The sequence below is a fragment of the Primulina tabacum genome, chromosome 6, assembly GCF_025594145.1.
Source record: "Primulina tabacum isolate GXHZ01 chromosome 6, ASM2559414v2, whole genome shotgun sequence".
In the NCBI taxonomy this organism is placed as follows: Eukaryota; Viridiplantae; Streptophyta; class Magnoliopsida; order Lamiales; family Gesneriaceae; genus Primulina; species Primulina tabacum.
Genome location: NC_134555.1, coordinates 13545058 through 13560194, shown reverse-complemented (window position 1 = coordinate 13560194; position 15137 = coordinate 13545058). Strand labels below are relative to the sequence as shown.

The 15137-nt window shown below is 34.1% G+C and overlaps 1 protein-coding gene, 1 long non-coding RNA gene and 1 other non-coding gene across 4 annotated transcripts; 1 reads left to right on the top strand and 2 right to left on the bottom strand.

The window, feature by feature from the left end:
* Positions 1-1074: 1074 nt before the first annotated feature.
* Positions 1075-2518, bottom strand: LOC142548078 (uncharacterized). Its single transcript, XR_012820871.1, has 3 exons — positions 2344-2518; positions 1739-1791; positions 1075-1196 (listed from the first exon to the last, which is right to left on the bottom strand). It is a non-coding gene; the product is annotated as an uncharacterized LOC142548078 (long non-coding RNA).
* A 1635-nt stretch (positions 2519-4153) lies between these two features.
* Positions 4154-6896, top strand: LOC142549170 (V-type proton ATPase subunit G 1-like). Of its 2 annotated transcripts, none has more exons than XM_075657986.1 (4): positions 4154-4288; positions 5707-5795; positions 6241-6341; positions 6505-6896. In XM_075657986.1, exons 2-4 carry the CDS (start codon positions 5708-5710, stop codon positions 6646-6648), a joined length of 333 nt encoding a protein of 110 aa, XP_075514101.1. In that variant the 5' UTR covers positions 4154-4288; position 5707; the 3' UTR covers positions 6649-6896. The 2 variants fall into 2 exon arrangements, with proteins under 2 accessions (XP_075514101.1, XP_075514102.1); XM_075657987.1 differs by having other exon boundaries at positions 4288-4342.
* A 7839-nt stretch (positions 6897-14735) lies between these two features.
* Positions 14736-14846, bottom strand: LOC142550377 (small nucleolar RNA R71). Its single transcript, XR_012821340.1, has one exon. It is a non-coding gene; the product is annotated as a small nucleolar RNA R71 (small nucleolar RNA).
* Positions 14847-15137: the final 291 nt, after the last annotated feature.

Below are 15137 nucleotides of genomic sequence, written 5' to 3'. Positions count from 1 at the left end.
ATATTGAATCTAAAAGAATTTATTTACCAACTTAGCTCTAATTAATTAAATAAATTCTAAAACATTTTATTTCTTTAAATTACATTATTCCTTGCCTTAAATTAAATTTAGGAATATTTTCTTATTATTAATCTTATCTCAAATCTCCAAACTCCGATCCGACCTCGCGTATTTATCCTAAAAAGATAAAACTAAACATCTACTTTTAAAATAATTAAAACACTTCATATATATGTAAAATATTCATTTTTTTAATTTAAATAATAGAAATTATGCATGGCTTATACGTAATCTGATTTTCGGGTTCTACACAAAATATATATTTTTAGCACACTTCCTAAATTTATTTGACATGAATAATTATTTTAATTAAACAACTAGATAATTATTTTTATTATACCAAAATATTGGATAAATAATTACAGAGTCTTACACGCGATACATCTATAACCAAGTGACTGTTTGCAAAATATTATGTTTTTAGATAAATGATTAAATTTTTAGATTGTGAAGAAGTAAGAAAAAATCAAAAGCAGTTAATGCTTGAAAATACAGGTGAAAGCTAAAAATTATTAAGTTATAGTAATTTTTAAATAAATTATTTTAAAACTAGTTTTTTAATTAAATATTGAAAATATCCTTAATTGCATAACACACCTATATCTCAGTAAGAGAGTGTAAAAAGATTATCATTTGTTTATCAAAATATCATATAATCACTTTTAAAAAATCAAATCATCATGAGATATTTTCAAAAAAATAACACGAAACTGCCAACTTTGAAATTTTGATTAAATTAGAGAGATATTAACGCAAAATATGATTTTCAAATATGAGTAGGTTTCTTGTGAAACTGGTCTCACGAATCTTTATCTGTGAGACGGGTGAACTGTGGCGCCCGGTTTAGGAATTCATAATTATTCCCTTACTAAGTGCCACATTATTTTCAATCTTTCTTTATTGAACTTCTATTTTTATTTTTACCATTGTTATTATTACAAAGATAGTGTAGATAAAAATTTAAATATTTTCTATTATAATTTAAAGATTATCTACAAATATTTTATTTCAAACATGTACCATTATTTTACGGCGGAAGTTTAACATTCATTTATAAACAGATCATCCCAACTTTCAAATGCTCTTATTTCAGCTTAAGTTATTTTCCACTTGTTCCAATTCGGGGGTTCCTGTGTCTGAAAATTACAATAGACGAAAAGAAACAGAGGGTTAAGTCTTTGAGGACTTAGTGAGTTTAGATTAGTATATGGCTTTTAAATAACACTTCATCATAATTATGCATGAAATAATAGGCATAACAATTTAGATATTATGAATGATATACAATGAAATAATAAATAAATGAAAATTCCATAAATTAACATTGGTGGCTCTAATTGAGCACTTTTTACGAGTCAGGTGAACCATTCTCCGGACCGAAATATTCGGTGCGCGTTGTTCAGATGAACCATATACCCGGGACTTTTGACCCGTTGTTCATTGGACTCATTTTCCGGGCCGAAGCCACGTTGTCCAGTGGACTCAATTTCCGGACCGAAATCCGTTGTCCATGACTCCATTCATTAATGATATATCAATCCATTCATAAATATGCAAGAAAATATATCATTAATTAAAATGAACTGTGGATGATATTTGAACATTAAATAAATGCTATTGCAATTTCCAGGCCAAATGCCAAAGGCTTTAATAGAAGAATGAATAGTAATTTCCTCACCTGTTAACTTACAATTTAGGCTTGATTAATAATCCGAGTTGTTGGAGCAAGCCCTAAAAATATATTATGAATGATATTTATATGTTAGAGTTTTTAAGTAACTAGCTGATCATTTCTAGATTATTTTTTTTGTTCAAAATTTAACCCGGTTGATTTTACTTAAGTTTCCAAAATTCATATTAATTAGAAGGTATATCCAAACATTACGAAAGTTGTCCAAAAAGTCGGAAATATAATTAGAAACGTTCGGCCGCCGGAAAATCGATGTTCCGGCGGCGCGTGAGTTACACGCGCCGACTGTTCCGACGCGTGGCTGGCCGTTCGGCGGCCTACGCGCGGCCGAATTTTTTCCAGAATGCGTAACTTTTTATGATCTTTAATTCTCCCGTTGAAAGTTTTGTCAAATTCCCACCCGATCAACACCAGAATTAAATATCGCCATATGGTTAACTAGGGTAATCCGGCATTCTGAAAATGTTAGTTCCGGCAATATTTTGGGATGATGGACGGTATGTATCTTATCTATGCAACAAGAGTTACAAGTTTTACATTCAAGTCAACCTCTAGTTTGGTGTGTAGCTATAAGAAAAATAAGCGAAAAGTACCTAGCTTGAATACGGGATACCGATGCCGTTGCGGAATATCTCTGTTTGATTTTTTCTGATTTTTGAGCGATCCTTTTTCGTCACCTTCCATGCTATATTGCTTTACTATATGAGGTGAATAGTTGGTGATTTATTGGGATTTTTTCGGAAAGGGTATAGAGTTTTCTCTTATTTTTCTCTCTTTTCCTCCTTTCCTCCTTCCTTCTATTGTTTCTCTCAGGTGGTTTTCTTGTGGAATGAAAGTGTCTAGTATATATAGAGAAATTCCGTGCTTATCCTTATTAATTTATTATTATTTTTATTTTATTTTATTTTTATTATTTATTTATTTAATTTTATTAAATAGAAAAAATGTTATGTTTATCCAAACTTAATATTATTATATTCGTGTATCTAATTATTAAACCGATGTATTGAATCTAATTATAAATTATCTTATAATTATTGTACTTAATTACTTAACATATATATTGAGCTTAATTATAATATTTTATTATATTTTGGGTATTGGATTTTGGAATAGGAACCTCATAGTGCTTAATGAATTTTTAAGTGTATTGTGATGTATTTTAATGTATTTTTAGATACTTTGGACAAATAAAATTTGTACCGACCAATAATGTGATGATATTTTAAAAATGAAAATAGTAAAATTTATACTAATAAAAATGCATTTATGCACCTTTGTTTTTAGGGTGTCACATGAACCCTATCGATATTCACAATAAAAAATAATACTCTTAGCATAAAAAGTAATACTTTTCATGGATGACCCAAATAAGATATCTGTCTCACAAAATACGACGCGTGAAACCGTCTCACACAAGTTTTTGCTTTCAAAATATTCGCTAAGCACCTCTTCTCACCTCCTTTTAGTATTTTCAAATTTTCAGAACCATAACACCTTTGAATATACTAATTACAAAATTTAAATATAAATAAATACATTGAAAAATTTATTTATGTTCTTGCTAGTATTTAAAGGCTGCGTTTGGTTGATGAATAAAATAAACTAATGATTAGTATGTAAATGATAAAGAAAATGATTGTCGTAGAAATGTAATATATGGTATAAAATAGTATTATGTTTGGTAAGATTTTTAAGTATAGGATAATTTTGAATTTTTTGATGAAAGGACAAAATTGCCCTTTTCTCTTTTTTTTTCTTCAACTCCGGAGGCGACGGTCTTCCGGCGGCAGATCCGACAGCCGAGGTGGCGGCGACTGCGGCGCGTGGCGGTCCGGCGGCAGTCGGCGGCGGCGACGATGGTCCGGCGAAGGTCATCAGTTGGTGTAGCAGCAGGAAAATTCTAATGTTATGATATTTACGGTCCATTTTGCACACTTACTTACCAAATTAAAAAGCTGTAATTTATCGAGTTTTACCTTCGAATAAGCTTCAAATTTCTTCAGATCTATAATAGAAATGAGGATTTGGTATTCCCCTGTCGATTTCGAATTTCTTCAGCAGCGGTCAATGACAAGACTCTACTGAAGAAATTAGGAGAATGACATAAAGAAGTTACAATTGCAAATTTGATTTTTAAAATCAAGGATATTTTGGCCATTACACTTTTTTGGTGTTGTCGGATAGTTTTTATCCTTCTTCCATGACTTGATTTCTTCTTCAACACAAACAGTGAAAGTTGTCAAAGAACTAGTCAATGTCAAGTTTAAAAATAAAAGCAAACAAAATATTTATAATTTATCCAACTTTAATACTACTAACCAAACTGGGCCAAAATATATTGCATTAAGAATATATATATATATATATATATATATTATGAGTTTTTAATTTTTATGAAATCTAGGGACATAATTTTCAAGAGAATACTTTTATTTATTAGTTTTGTTTCATAGGCCACCTATACAAAAAGGTTGAATCCTCCTGCAATTTGCAAATCTTCTTCTCTCAAAGATTGTCCCCATTCCGATTCTTCAGGTATTTGTTCTCTCTTTCTCTCTTAACTGTTGGGTCTCGCTGCTATTCTTCGAGGTTGACTATTATTTTACTTCACGTCAATGAAATTTATTTTAAAAAAGTATAATCTATAATTCGTTTCTTATACTTGGGATTTGGGTTTATTTTTTTCACAGTGATGGTCGCCGTAACTCGATGGATAAATTTGTTATTTGATGTTCTCGTGATGTAGATTCGATGTTTGGTTGTGGAATATGATGGGATTTGAATTTTGTTGGGCAAGATTACTGCTTGATCGAGTTTGATGATTATTTGGGTCTTGTTTTCTGATAGGGATTTTTTTTGCCTCCTTTTTCTTCCGGTTGGATTTGAATTGATATGACCGGATCTGGGCTGAGTGAGAACTAGAGGGTTTTCAGGCATGATTTTGTGACGATTATTGAAATGGGCTTTCCTATTTGAGTATACGGAGGGTTGATTTTGACACCACAGATGATTCTGAATTATCTGCGTGAATCACATTGACATTCTAAGAAATAAATGCTTTTACTGATTTAATTTTTAGTTGGGGTTTAGATTTGTTTATTTCAAATATCATCATGATGAAACTGGATCGTCCTCCGGGACAAAGATCTGATGAAGGAGAGGTTGAATTCTAATATACTAGTCACGATTCGATTATTCTATCCGTGGTTTTTATTTGAGTTACATTAGTTCCTTCGCAAATTAAGACCATCAGTTTTTCCTATTCGAAGTGTATCTGGTGTCTCATTGTGAGAAATCGGTTTTCAGTCGTAGTTAAATGATAGGCATAGAAGAGTGAAGTTTAGCTAGTGCTCTTTCTTCTACTCATATTTTGGTGTTGAGGATGTTATATGTTTGGTCTTTTCTTCACTAGATTTTCACGTCTTAGATTTCAAGATAACTGAGGTGGTTATAAATATTTTCAAAAATATTTACAACCGACTCATACTGACCCTTCTGTTCCATCAGTGAATATTATAAGCCCTGGATCTGGCAATGGCGCAATGCCTTCGGGTTTTCAAATATGAGAACTAATTTTTGGTTTCCATTTTTCAGTCTAACCTAAAAGATTGATACAGTTGTTTGTATCTCTGATTAATTATAATTTAGCTTTTTTTTAATTATTATAATTAGAGAAGGAAATGATAAGGCAACATAAAAAGATTTCATGGTTCAGCTATCTCTAATACGTGATCAAATGCCCGAAGGATGTAAGCTTTTATTGTTATTTCTTAACTGTGAGTACAATTAGTATCTCTATATATCTACGAAAAATAATACTTTGTGACAAGGATATTAAAAAGGAAACCATTCCAACTACAGAGCAATACACAGAATTTACAGCGCTAAAATGTGCAGTATTCAATTAATTTTCCATTTATTGGCATGTCCTTTATCTGGCTTCGATATTACAGTATGGCAGCCAGTGGTAGCCAGAATGGAATCCAACTCTTACTAGCAGCAGAACAAGAAGCTCAGCACATTGTCAATACTGCTAGAACCGGTTATTACTCTTTGCCTCCAATGATTCATATCTAGTATTTTTCCGTTGGCTTTGTCTCAGTTTTGTAACTTCAAGAACCCAATTCTTTTATGTGCGAATTTACTTTCGAGCTAGGTGGGGTTGGCAGCTTAGATTACAAGTCAATATATTTCTTTCCGACCTAAAAATAGAAGGGAATTATTTATTTAAATTTACTATTATGATGACCTATGTTGATTTTCCCCTAACTTAGTGACTAGGTGTGTGTTATGTTTGTACTTTATGGTGAGGAGGAAAAGAGGTTGAGCTACATCATCTTGATGTTGGGCTCTGTTTATCATCGTGCTTATATACTTTCTTAACTCGTTTTAAAGTTTTGCATTCATTCAACTCTAGCTTATTTGTATGTTGTGTAGAAGGATCCATATGACAGGCGATTTATATTTACGTTTTCTTTACCATGCAGCAAAGCAAAACAGGTTGAAGCAGGCAAAAGAAGAAGCTGAAAAGGATATTGCTGATTTCCGTGCTCAAATAGAAGCTGAATTTCAGAAAAAGGTTTCAGAGGTAAGGATATTGACAGAAAATTATGAAGAACGTGAGGCAGGTCGTTCGTGTAAAATTGTCGGTCAAATTAATTCTTTTTGCATTACAGTGCCACAAGTTTCTGAATGGTAAGATTGCCAAATTCTTGCAAGAATTTCTGATTTCCTTCCCGTTCTTTAAACAGAGCAGTGGAGACTCGGGTGCCAATATGAAGCGTCTTGAACACGAGACAGATGAAAAGATCTCTCACCTCAAGGAAGAGGCTTCAAGAGTTTCCCCTGACATTGTCTCGATGCTGTTGATGCACGTGACTACCGTAAAGAACTGAGATTCTTGATTTAGCAGAATGGGTTATGGCCAGCGTATTTCGTTGAATGATTCGTGAATTGAACACTTGATCAATTTTGTTATTGTAACATTATCTTTATTTTTCGTATCATATCTATTCTTGCTTCCAGGTTGAATAATTTGTGGTTGCGGAATGGTGTTCCTTCTAAGGGGCAGGATATATTTATCACATCAGACAGTATGTGCATCATGTGTGGTTTCGGCAAGAAATAAGACAGATTTATGTTACTTTTGTGGCTTATATACATTTCCGTGTGAAATTCTATGCTATCTCTTGTATTGATTTGAACTTTTTGTGATTGGAGAGTTGGATCGCTCGAAGCTCATCAAAATAATCAGGATTTGGTGTTCAATAACTATATCTCTTGCTTTTTTTTTTTGAAAGAAATTTCATTAAGCATGTAAAGAACTACAACTTTCATTCAAATGTTCAATCAAACAATGCAAAATCTCAAAATAAATAGAAGGACTAGCATATAAATGAGTCGCTCGGGCCAGGGCATGAGCTGTTGCATTTGCTTATCGATAAACAAACTGAACCGAGAGCGACGTTGCTTGATTTAAAAGAGATTTGCATTGGCGCACAATAGATCCAAATTCCGCATCATCATCTGTCAGGTTTTTTATGGCATCGACAACATTTTTTGCGTCAAGTTCAAAAATCACATTTGCAAGCTCCATTTCCTTGATCCAGGTAATAGCTTGGAGTAGCGCAAGAGCTTCGCATTCCTTTACGGCAGGATTTCCGGCGTTGTGTTATATTCGGCATGCTATAAACTCTCCATTTTCGTCACGCAGCACACCACTAAGTCCAAACCTGTTGCTCGAGGTGAACAACGCAGCATCTGTATTGCACTTTAGGAAGGAAGCAGGAGGTTTATGCCATCTCTTGCAGCTGATATCAACACTGTTGGAATTGGGATACAATACTTTCTTTTTTCCAATTGCTTGCAACCAATCATACAAATTCTGTAGTGCAAAATGCACTACCTGTGTAGGTGTAATCTGCTGATTGTTCCACAATTTTCATTCCGTTGTCTCCATAAGCTCCATAAAATCATAACAACCATGCCCATTTCTTTTGTGGTTATCGAGTTCAGCATCATAAATATGAATTCTACAAAGCTTTCAACTTGAGATGAGCAGGAATTTATACTTGTCACGAATTGGATTTCACTCCAACAGCTTTGGGCAACTGGACATGTAAGAAATATATGCCAGATATTCTCAATATCACCCCCACACTGAACGCATGAAAGAGGAACTTGAATACCTTTACGTTGAAGACTTGCTCGAACCAGGAGAGTTTCTGGTTGCCCTCCATAAAAAGTGTTTTACTTTAGGTGGGACTTGTAAATTCCAAATCTTCCCCCATTCTCCTGCCACTCCATTTTCTTCACTAAAAGCACTAGTCTCGAAGCAAATCCAATATCCCGACTTAACAGTATACTTCCCAGTCTTGCTATAATGCCATACCCAAGAATCTGGACAGTTGGTCTCTTGCAGCGGAATTTGCAATATTGCTTTGACATCTCTGTCATTAAACAATTCATGTAATAATCCAATATCCCATTGTCGAGGTTCTGAACTTATCAAATCCGATACTCTCAGCTCTTCCATGTCAGAGATCATAGGCGTTTGTATTCTGAAATTTGCATCATCTCGTAGCCAAGGATCATTTCAGACATTTATATTGGTTCCATTTCCTATCTTCCGTCGGCACCCTATCCTCATCAATGATTGAGAACTCCAGATACTTTTCCATACAAAACTTGGATTATGGCCCAGTTGGGCTGAAAGAAAGTCCCCTCTAGGGAAATATCTAGCTTTGAAAGTTCTACTTGCGAGCGTATCAGGGCTGGAAATAAAGGACCAGCCTTGCCTCCCTATCATTGAAAGATTGAAGCCGTGGAGATTTCTGAAACCAAGACCACCTTTGTCTTTCCTTACACTCAATCTATCCCATGATAGCCAATTTATACATCTTTGGTTTTTTCTCTTAGAACCCCACCAGAACGAGTTTAACATCCTTTGGATTTCCTCTGCTAAGGACACTGGCAACAGAAACACACTCATGCAATACGATGGTATAGCTTGTGCCACAGCCTTTATGAGTATTTCACAGCCTGCTTTAGTTAGTGGTTTGCTCCTCCAAGATTGAATGCGTGACCAAGTCCTCTCCTTTAGGTAGCTGAATATCACTTTTTCCTTCGCCCAATCAGTGATGGCAATCCAAGATATTTTCCAGTATCTAGTGTAGATATCACCTGAAGAATGGATGAAATAGCATTTTTTATATCAAGTTGAACATTACCACTATAGTAGATACCTGATTTGCCAAAGTTTATGGCTTGCCCAGATGCCTCTTGGTATGCAGTAAGTATATTCCGCATTGTTCGAGCTTCATCAGTTGTGGATCGGATGAAAAAGAAGCTATCATCTGCAAATAAAAGATGAGACACCTTTGGCGCTCCTCGACATATCATATAGCCATGAAGCATTCCCTGTCTTTCTGCCTGGCAAATCAAAGCCGAGAGTCCCTCAGCACATAAAATAAATAAGTAAGGCGATAGTGGATCACCTTGTCGAAGCCCACGCCGGGGTTGGATAGGGCCAATATCTTGATTATTCAGCAAAACAGAGTAACAAACAGAGGTTATACACGCCATAATAAGCTGAACCCCTTGTGCGTCAAACCCCATTTTGATCAGCATGCCTTTAAGATATCCCCAATCTACTCTATCATATGCTTTACTAATATCCACTTTCAGTGCCACACCACCCAACTTACCTTTCGTTTTCCGCTTCATATGGTGTAGAATCTCAAAAGCAACAAGGGTATTATCTGTTATAGACCTTCCTTGCATAAAAGCCGATTGATGTATGGATATTGCTTTTGGGAGAACTCTCTTTAATCTGTTGGCAAACACTTTTGCTATATCTCTTTCTTAAAAAATGGACTTGAGTATCTAAATTGGCATTAATATTTCCTGACACCAAAAGAATTCAAAATGAGTTCAATTCCCTCAACGACTTGAAATAAGTGTATGAAATATGATTTTCATTAGATTTCCCATTATTTAATATTCTTTCTTATTTATACGAATCAAAACTGAATTATTTTTTTCAAAAGGTTACCCATGAATGGGAAACCTTGTCAGATGTCTCTTGAATTAGAAAAAATGGTAAACTGATGAATGTGCATGAGCAAGTAATGATCTAAAGGAGATTACTGCAAATATCGACCCACATAACACATATCCCACAATATTTTAGTGAGCTATATGCATCATACGATGTCGAAGAATATCTACTCACATCATCTTAAGCCTTACCAACACGCCTATATACCTGGGAGCAAATTAGAACTGAATTATATACTAAGATGGTGTTGAAATTTTAACTCAACTTAATGCGAAAGTCTTGAAGTTGATCTATGGAACGATTTTGAGACAATATTTGGATATTAAGTTTGCAAATTGATATTTAAATAAAGAGAGAAATACAACATAATACTTATTATTAGAGTAGATGTTCTGTAAGCCAACGATTGGCTAGGAAATTTATTGATTCAAGTGTAATAAATAATCTTTATTTTAATATAATTTAAATTTTCATGGTTTCATTTTTCTTTATCTGTATACTCATGCAATCAGCATAGTAAAGTTCTTGATTGTATTTTAATACAAATAAATCGTAATTTGATCTTGAAACTAACTTGTAAACACTGTATATTCTAAATTTGTTCCTAATCGATTCAGTTGCCTAAAATAAGGATTAAGGTCGTTTGAGCTTGAGACTAGCGTCTATGATGTTGTGTACCGTGTTTCATGGTAAGGACATAGAGATTTCCAACAATACAGATGGGTAAAAATAGAATGATCGTACCGACGACCCTCCATCGGACTTTTCAAGTGATTATCATTTATCGACAGGAAAAGTCTGTGGTTGTGATTGTACATTATTAGTCCTTACGACCCGGGACAACACTAGGACTCTGCATACTAGGAGTGTGCTTTGACTCGTTTACCGACTACACGAGAGTCACAAGGTGACGAGGTTGGGTGCAGTTGCGAAGTGTGTAGGAGCCAGTGCATTGTAGTCGGAAATTCACCACTAACCTACGGGTGTGAATATCCTATGTGATCTAATGAAATAATAGTGCATGAAATCTCTGGCCAGAGTGTGAAATGTACATTAGGGTAAGAGTTATCTAATTGTGCATACGATGACACTATGAATATTTCATGATTAATATGCAATCTCGATGAACCAATGGTTGCAGATTCGATCGGGATATATGAGATGAATGAACCGTACTGTACGTTAATCATAACCGATTGGTTCTCGCAAACACTATTAGTGATACCTAGGAAGTCACAGGATGATGCTATTAGACGCTCTTACCATGATTCGATGAGTTTAATAAGAAATTGATTTATGAAATTCTCATGATCAAATGTTGGTGCATGGAATGAGACAAATTAGGGTAAACCCGAATAAAGAAAAATGTCCTAAATCACAAAGAGTTGTGAACCCACAGTTAGCTGTATTCCTGAACCATTGAGGGTCACACAAGCACTGGATCATTTGTTCATGTTGAGAGAGTAAATTCAAAGAGTTGAATTTATGATAAATAAAAATAGAAAAAAATAAATTCAAAGAGTTGAATTTATATAAAATTACAAGATAGTAAATACAAGGAATTAAATTTATGATAAATAAAGTTAAGAGAGAATAATTTCAAGGAGTTGAATTTATAAAATTTGAAAAATTAAATTATTAAACTCAAATTTAAGTTTATTAAATATTAAATTAAATATATTAGGAAGTATGTTTAATGAGCTTGAAGAAGTACAATTCTAACATACTAAATAATTAAAGTTCTTAATTGACTTTGATATAATTAACTAAACTAGTTGGACTAGTTCAATTAATTAATCAAGTCCATTAATTTTAATTATGAAAACTTAATCTACAATTAAGATAATTAGGTTAATGTGTTTATTTTAAGGTAATGAAACCATAACCCTAACCTCAACTCACTCTAGAATTTTCGAAAATCTATCCCTTCTCCTCTCAAGATTTCGGCCATCTCCAGAAAAGAGTTTTAAGGGTTTAAGCCACCTCTTGAATTTTTCATCTCCAACGAAAAACCTCTTCTAAAGTTTTAGTGCAATTTAGAAGAGGAACTATTTTTCTAGTCATGTGCCTGATTCAATGATTGAATAAAGAGTTTTTAAGAAAGTTCGTAGCGAATTACAACAAGAGCTACATCCGCTAATACCGGATAGCTGGTGCCAAGTGAAAATTCACTAAAGGTGATATTTAAAATCTCCAAATATACGTTATTTTCATTTAAAGTATACGAGTGTTCAAATAATTTTTTTAATGTCAAAATAAAAATTTAAAACTTTCGCAGCGATTTGTACACGAGAAAAATGAAATAGTTGAAAACATTTGGAGAATAATGTGAGATCGCATGTTCAAATCAGAAGAGAGTAAAAACTAAATAAAAGTTAGCTTCATGTTTTTATACGTTATGACCCTTGATGTTCACTGAAAATTTAGGGTCCGATTCCAGCAAACAACACTAGTCCAGACACATGCTTCAAATTTATTCTGAGCTTGAAATCACGAAGAAGACCGTTAGAAGGGGGCCGGGAGGGTGACCCGACGTAGCCCCTCCGACGTCAAAGTCAGAGACTGAGGATATAAGGGGAGAGTAGCTAATGGTGCTGCAGAAAATAATATAGTGAATATGAATGAGTTGGACACTCAAACCTGATATTTATAAGAGAATACATGGGCCTTCTACCTCGGTTAAGGATAGGCCGGGGCCCATGATCCGGTGTGGGCTCGATTGGGATGGGCTCAACCCTAGGTATCACAAGTCTCCCCCTCCCAAGTCGAACTAAATTGCAGGTTCGAAGTTCAATTACTTGCATGGTTCTCGGCTTACGACATGTGAGTTGTGTATTCTTCTCATGCCGCTCTTTAGTCTCCAAAAATTTGAAAATAAATTAAATCATCTTCCCATTTGAAGGTTCAGATCTGCGTTAGGCTCCCCTACTCGCCAACCACAACCCCTTGCACTCGTCACCTCGCCTACGCCCTTTCCTCTAGCGCGCCTACGCAACACCTCCTTTCTCGCCTGTCTAGGCCTCAGCCTCCTCCCGCCTCCATCTCCTCTCGTCCTCGCCCTTCTCTCTTGCCAGCATCCACGCCCGCATACCATCGTGGCGCCCTCGCCTCGCCATAGCCTTGCCTCACAGCCACACCCTCGCGCAGTCCTCGCCTGTCCTCGCCCATCACCACACTCGCCAGCCCTCGCCTCTTTGTGGTTGCCACGCCACCCGCCCCCATTCTCATCTCGTGCCCATCTCCTCGATGCTCGCCCGCATCCAACGCATCGCTCTTCTGCCTTCTCGCCGCATCCTCGCTCCTCACATTCCTCTTCCCTCGCCCAGTGATGAAACTTAAAATTAATAATTTATTATATGTTAAAACCTGTATTTTAAAATTTAAGTTTCATTAAAATTATAAAATTATGTTATTTTAGTATTTTTTGTTTATATTTAATTGTCTTACTAAATATGTTTTATTTTCAGGTTTTCTACGTGTTGGTAAAATAATGATAACTCAAGCTAGAAAATTCAAATGGAGGTGACTCAAACATGTTTGGAATCCTTGAGAAATTATCTCCATTTTTGCAGAAGACATAATTGCCTAAAAAGTTCATTAAGATGATCAAATTGTGCAAATATCAAAAGGATGACAAATTTACTTTTACTATGACCAACATATAGTAAAAAAATCATAACTATTTAAATATTTAACCAAATGAGGTGAACCAAGTGGCTTAATGGTATCAAGCATTTGATGTAAATTGATAACAACAAATAATTCATTTTTATACCTACAATAAAAATAAGTTAGCTAAATGAAAAGAAATAAAGAAAGAATATACAATAGTATTCTTTGTCTCCTCCAAGTTCAACTAACTTGGAGGAGACAAAGAATACTAGTGCAACTACATCGCAACTAACTTTTACTTTTCCGCAACTAACTTTTACTTTATCGCAACTAACTTTTACTTTACCGCAACTAATTTATTAAATCAATATATTTCATTTAGGCAATAGCATGGCTCTGCCGGTTGTTCTAAATGAAATATAATGATTTAATTTAACATTTACTTTATGCAATTATTTATTTATATAGTTATAATTATAATCATAGGTACCATATATAAAATATCGGTTAATTCGGTATTTTCTATAGTGGGAACTATATTATATTATGTGTGTGTTTAATTTTCTTGGAACCATTATTTATGGTGGTTTCTTTTGTTTTACTTTTAGTTAAACAATATTACATAAACCAAGAATAAATCCTCAAGCCTTGACAAAATTTATAATTTGTAAACTTCATTCTTGCATTTGGTAATCTATAAATTAATAAATTTAAACTCAAAATAACCTCTCTGAGAATCGATCTCGTACTTACGAAATATATTACTTGCAGACAAACTACACTTGGGTGAATTATTATTTAAGTAGTAGCAAGTTTTTGGCGCCGTTGCCGGGGAGGTATAAATTAAGTTTATATTTGTTAATTATGTTTTATTTTTTATGAGTATTTGGAGTCGAAAAAAAAGTGGTACTTATTCGAGTATCTGAAAATAATAATAATCATAATCAAGAACATGATCAATTAAGAACACTTACGCACCATATGAACCCTATTAGAACTAGTGCCCCAACTTGTTTAGTTTTTCCTCCTGATGCATCTAATTTCAACTTCAAACCTCAAATTATTCAACTTTTACCAAATTTTCATGGCTTAGATTATGAAAATCCATATTTGCATCTAAGAGAATTTGAGGAAGTTTGTAACACTTATAATGATCAAAATTGTAGCATGGATATAGTTCTATTAAATATTTTCCCTTTTTCTTTAAAAGATAAAGCTAAAACATGGCTACAGAATTTAAGATCAAGTTCAATAAGATCATGGGAAGAAATGCAACAACAATTTCTCAAAAAGTTTTTCCCTTCCCATAGAACACTCTTTTAAAAGACAAATTACAACTTTTTCTCAAAAACAAGGAGAAACGTTTTATCAATGTTGGGATAGATATAAAGAATTACTTAATACATGCCCACATCATGGTTTTGAAACATGGAGAATAGTTTCTCACTTTTATGAAGGTCTAATACCTAAAGATAGGCAAATGATAGAATTCATGTGTAATGGAACTTTTGAAGATAAAAACCCAAATGAAATATTTGGATTCATTAGCAGAAAATGCTCAAAATTGGGATAATATAGGCACAATAGAACCACCAACAACTAAAAACAATAATTCAACAAATGGGGGTGGTATCTATAATCTTAAAGATGATATAGATATTCAAGCTAAACTTGCATCTTTAGCAAGAAAAATTGAGTCATTAGAAATGAAAA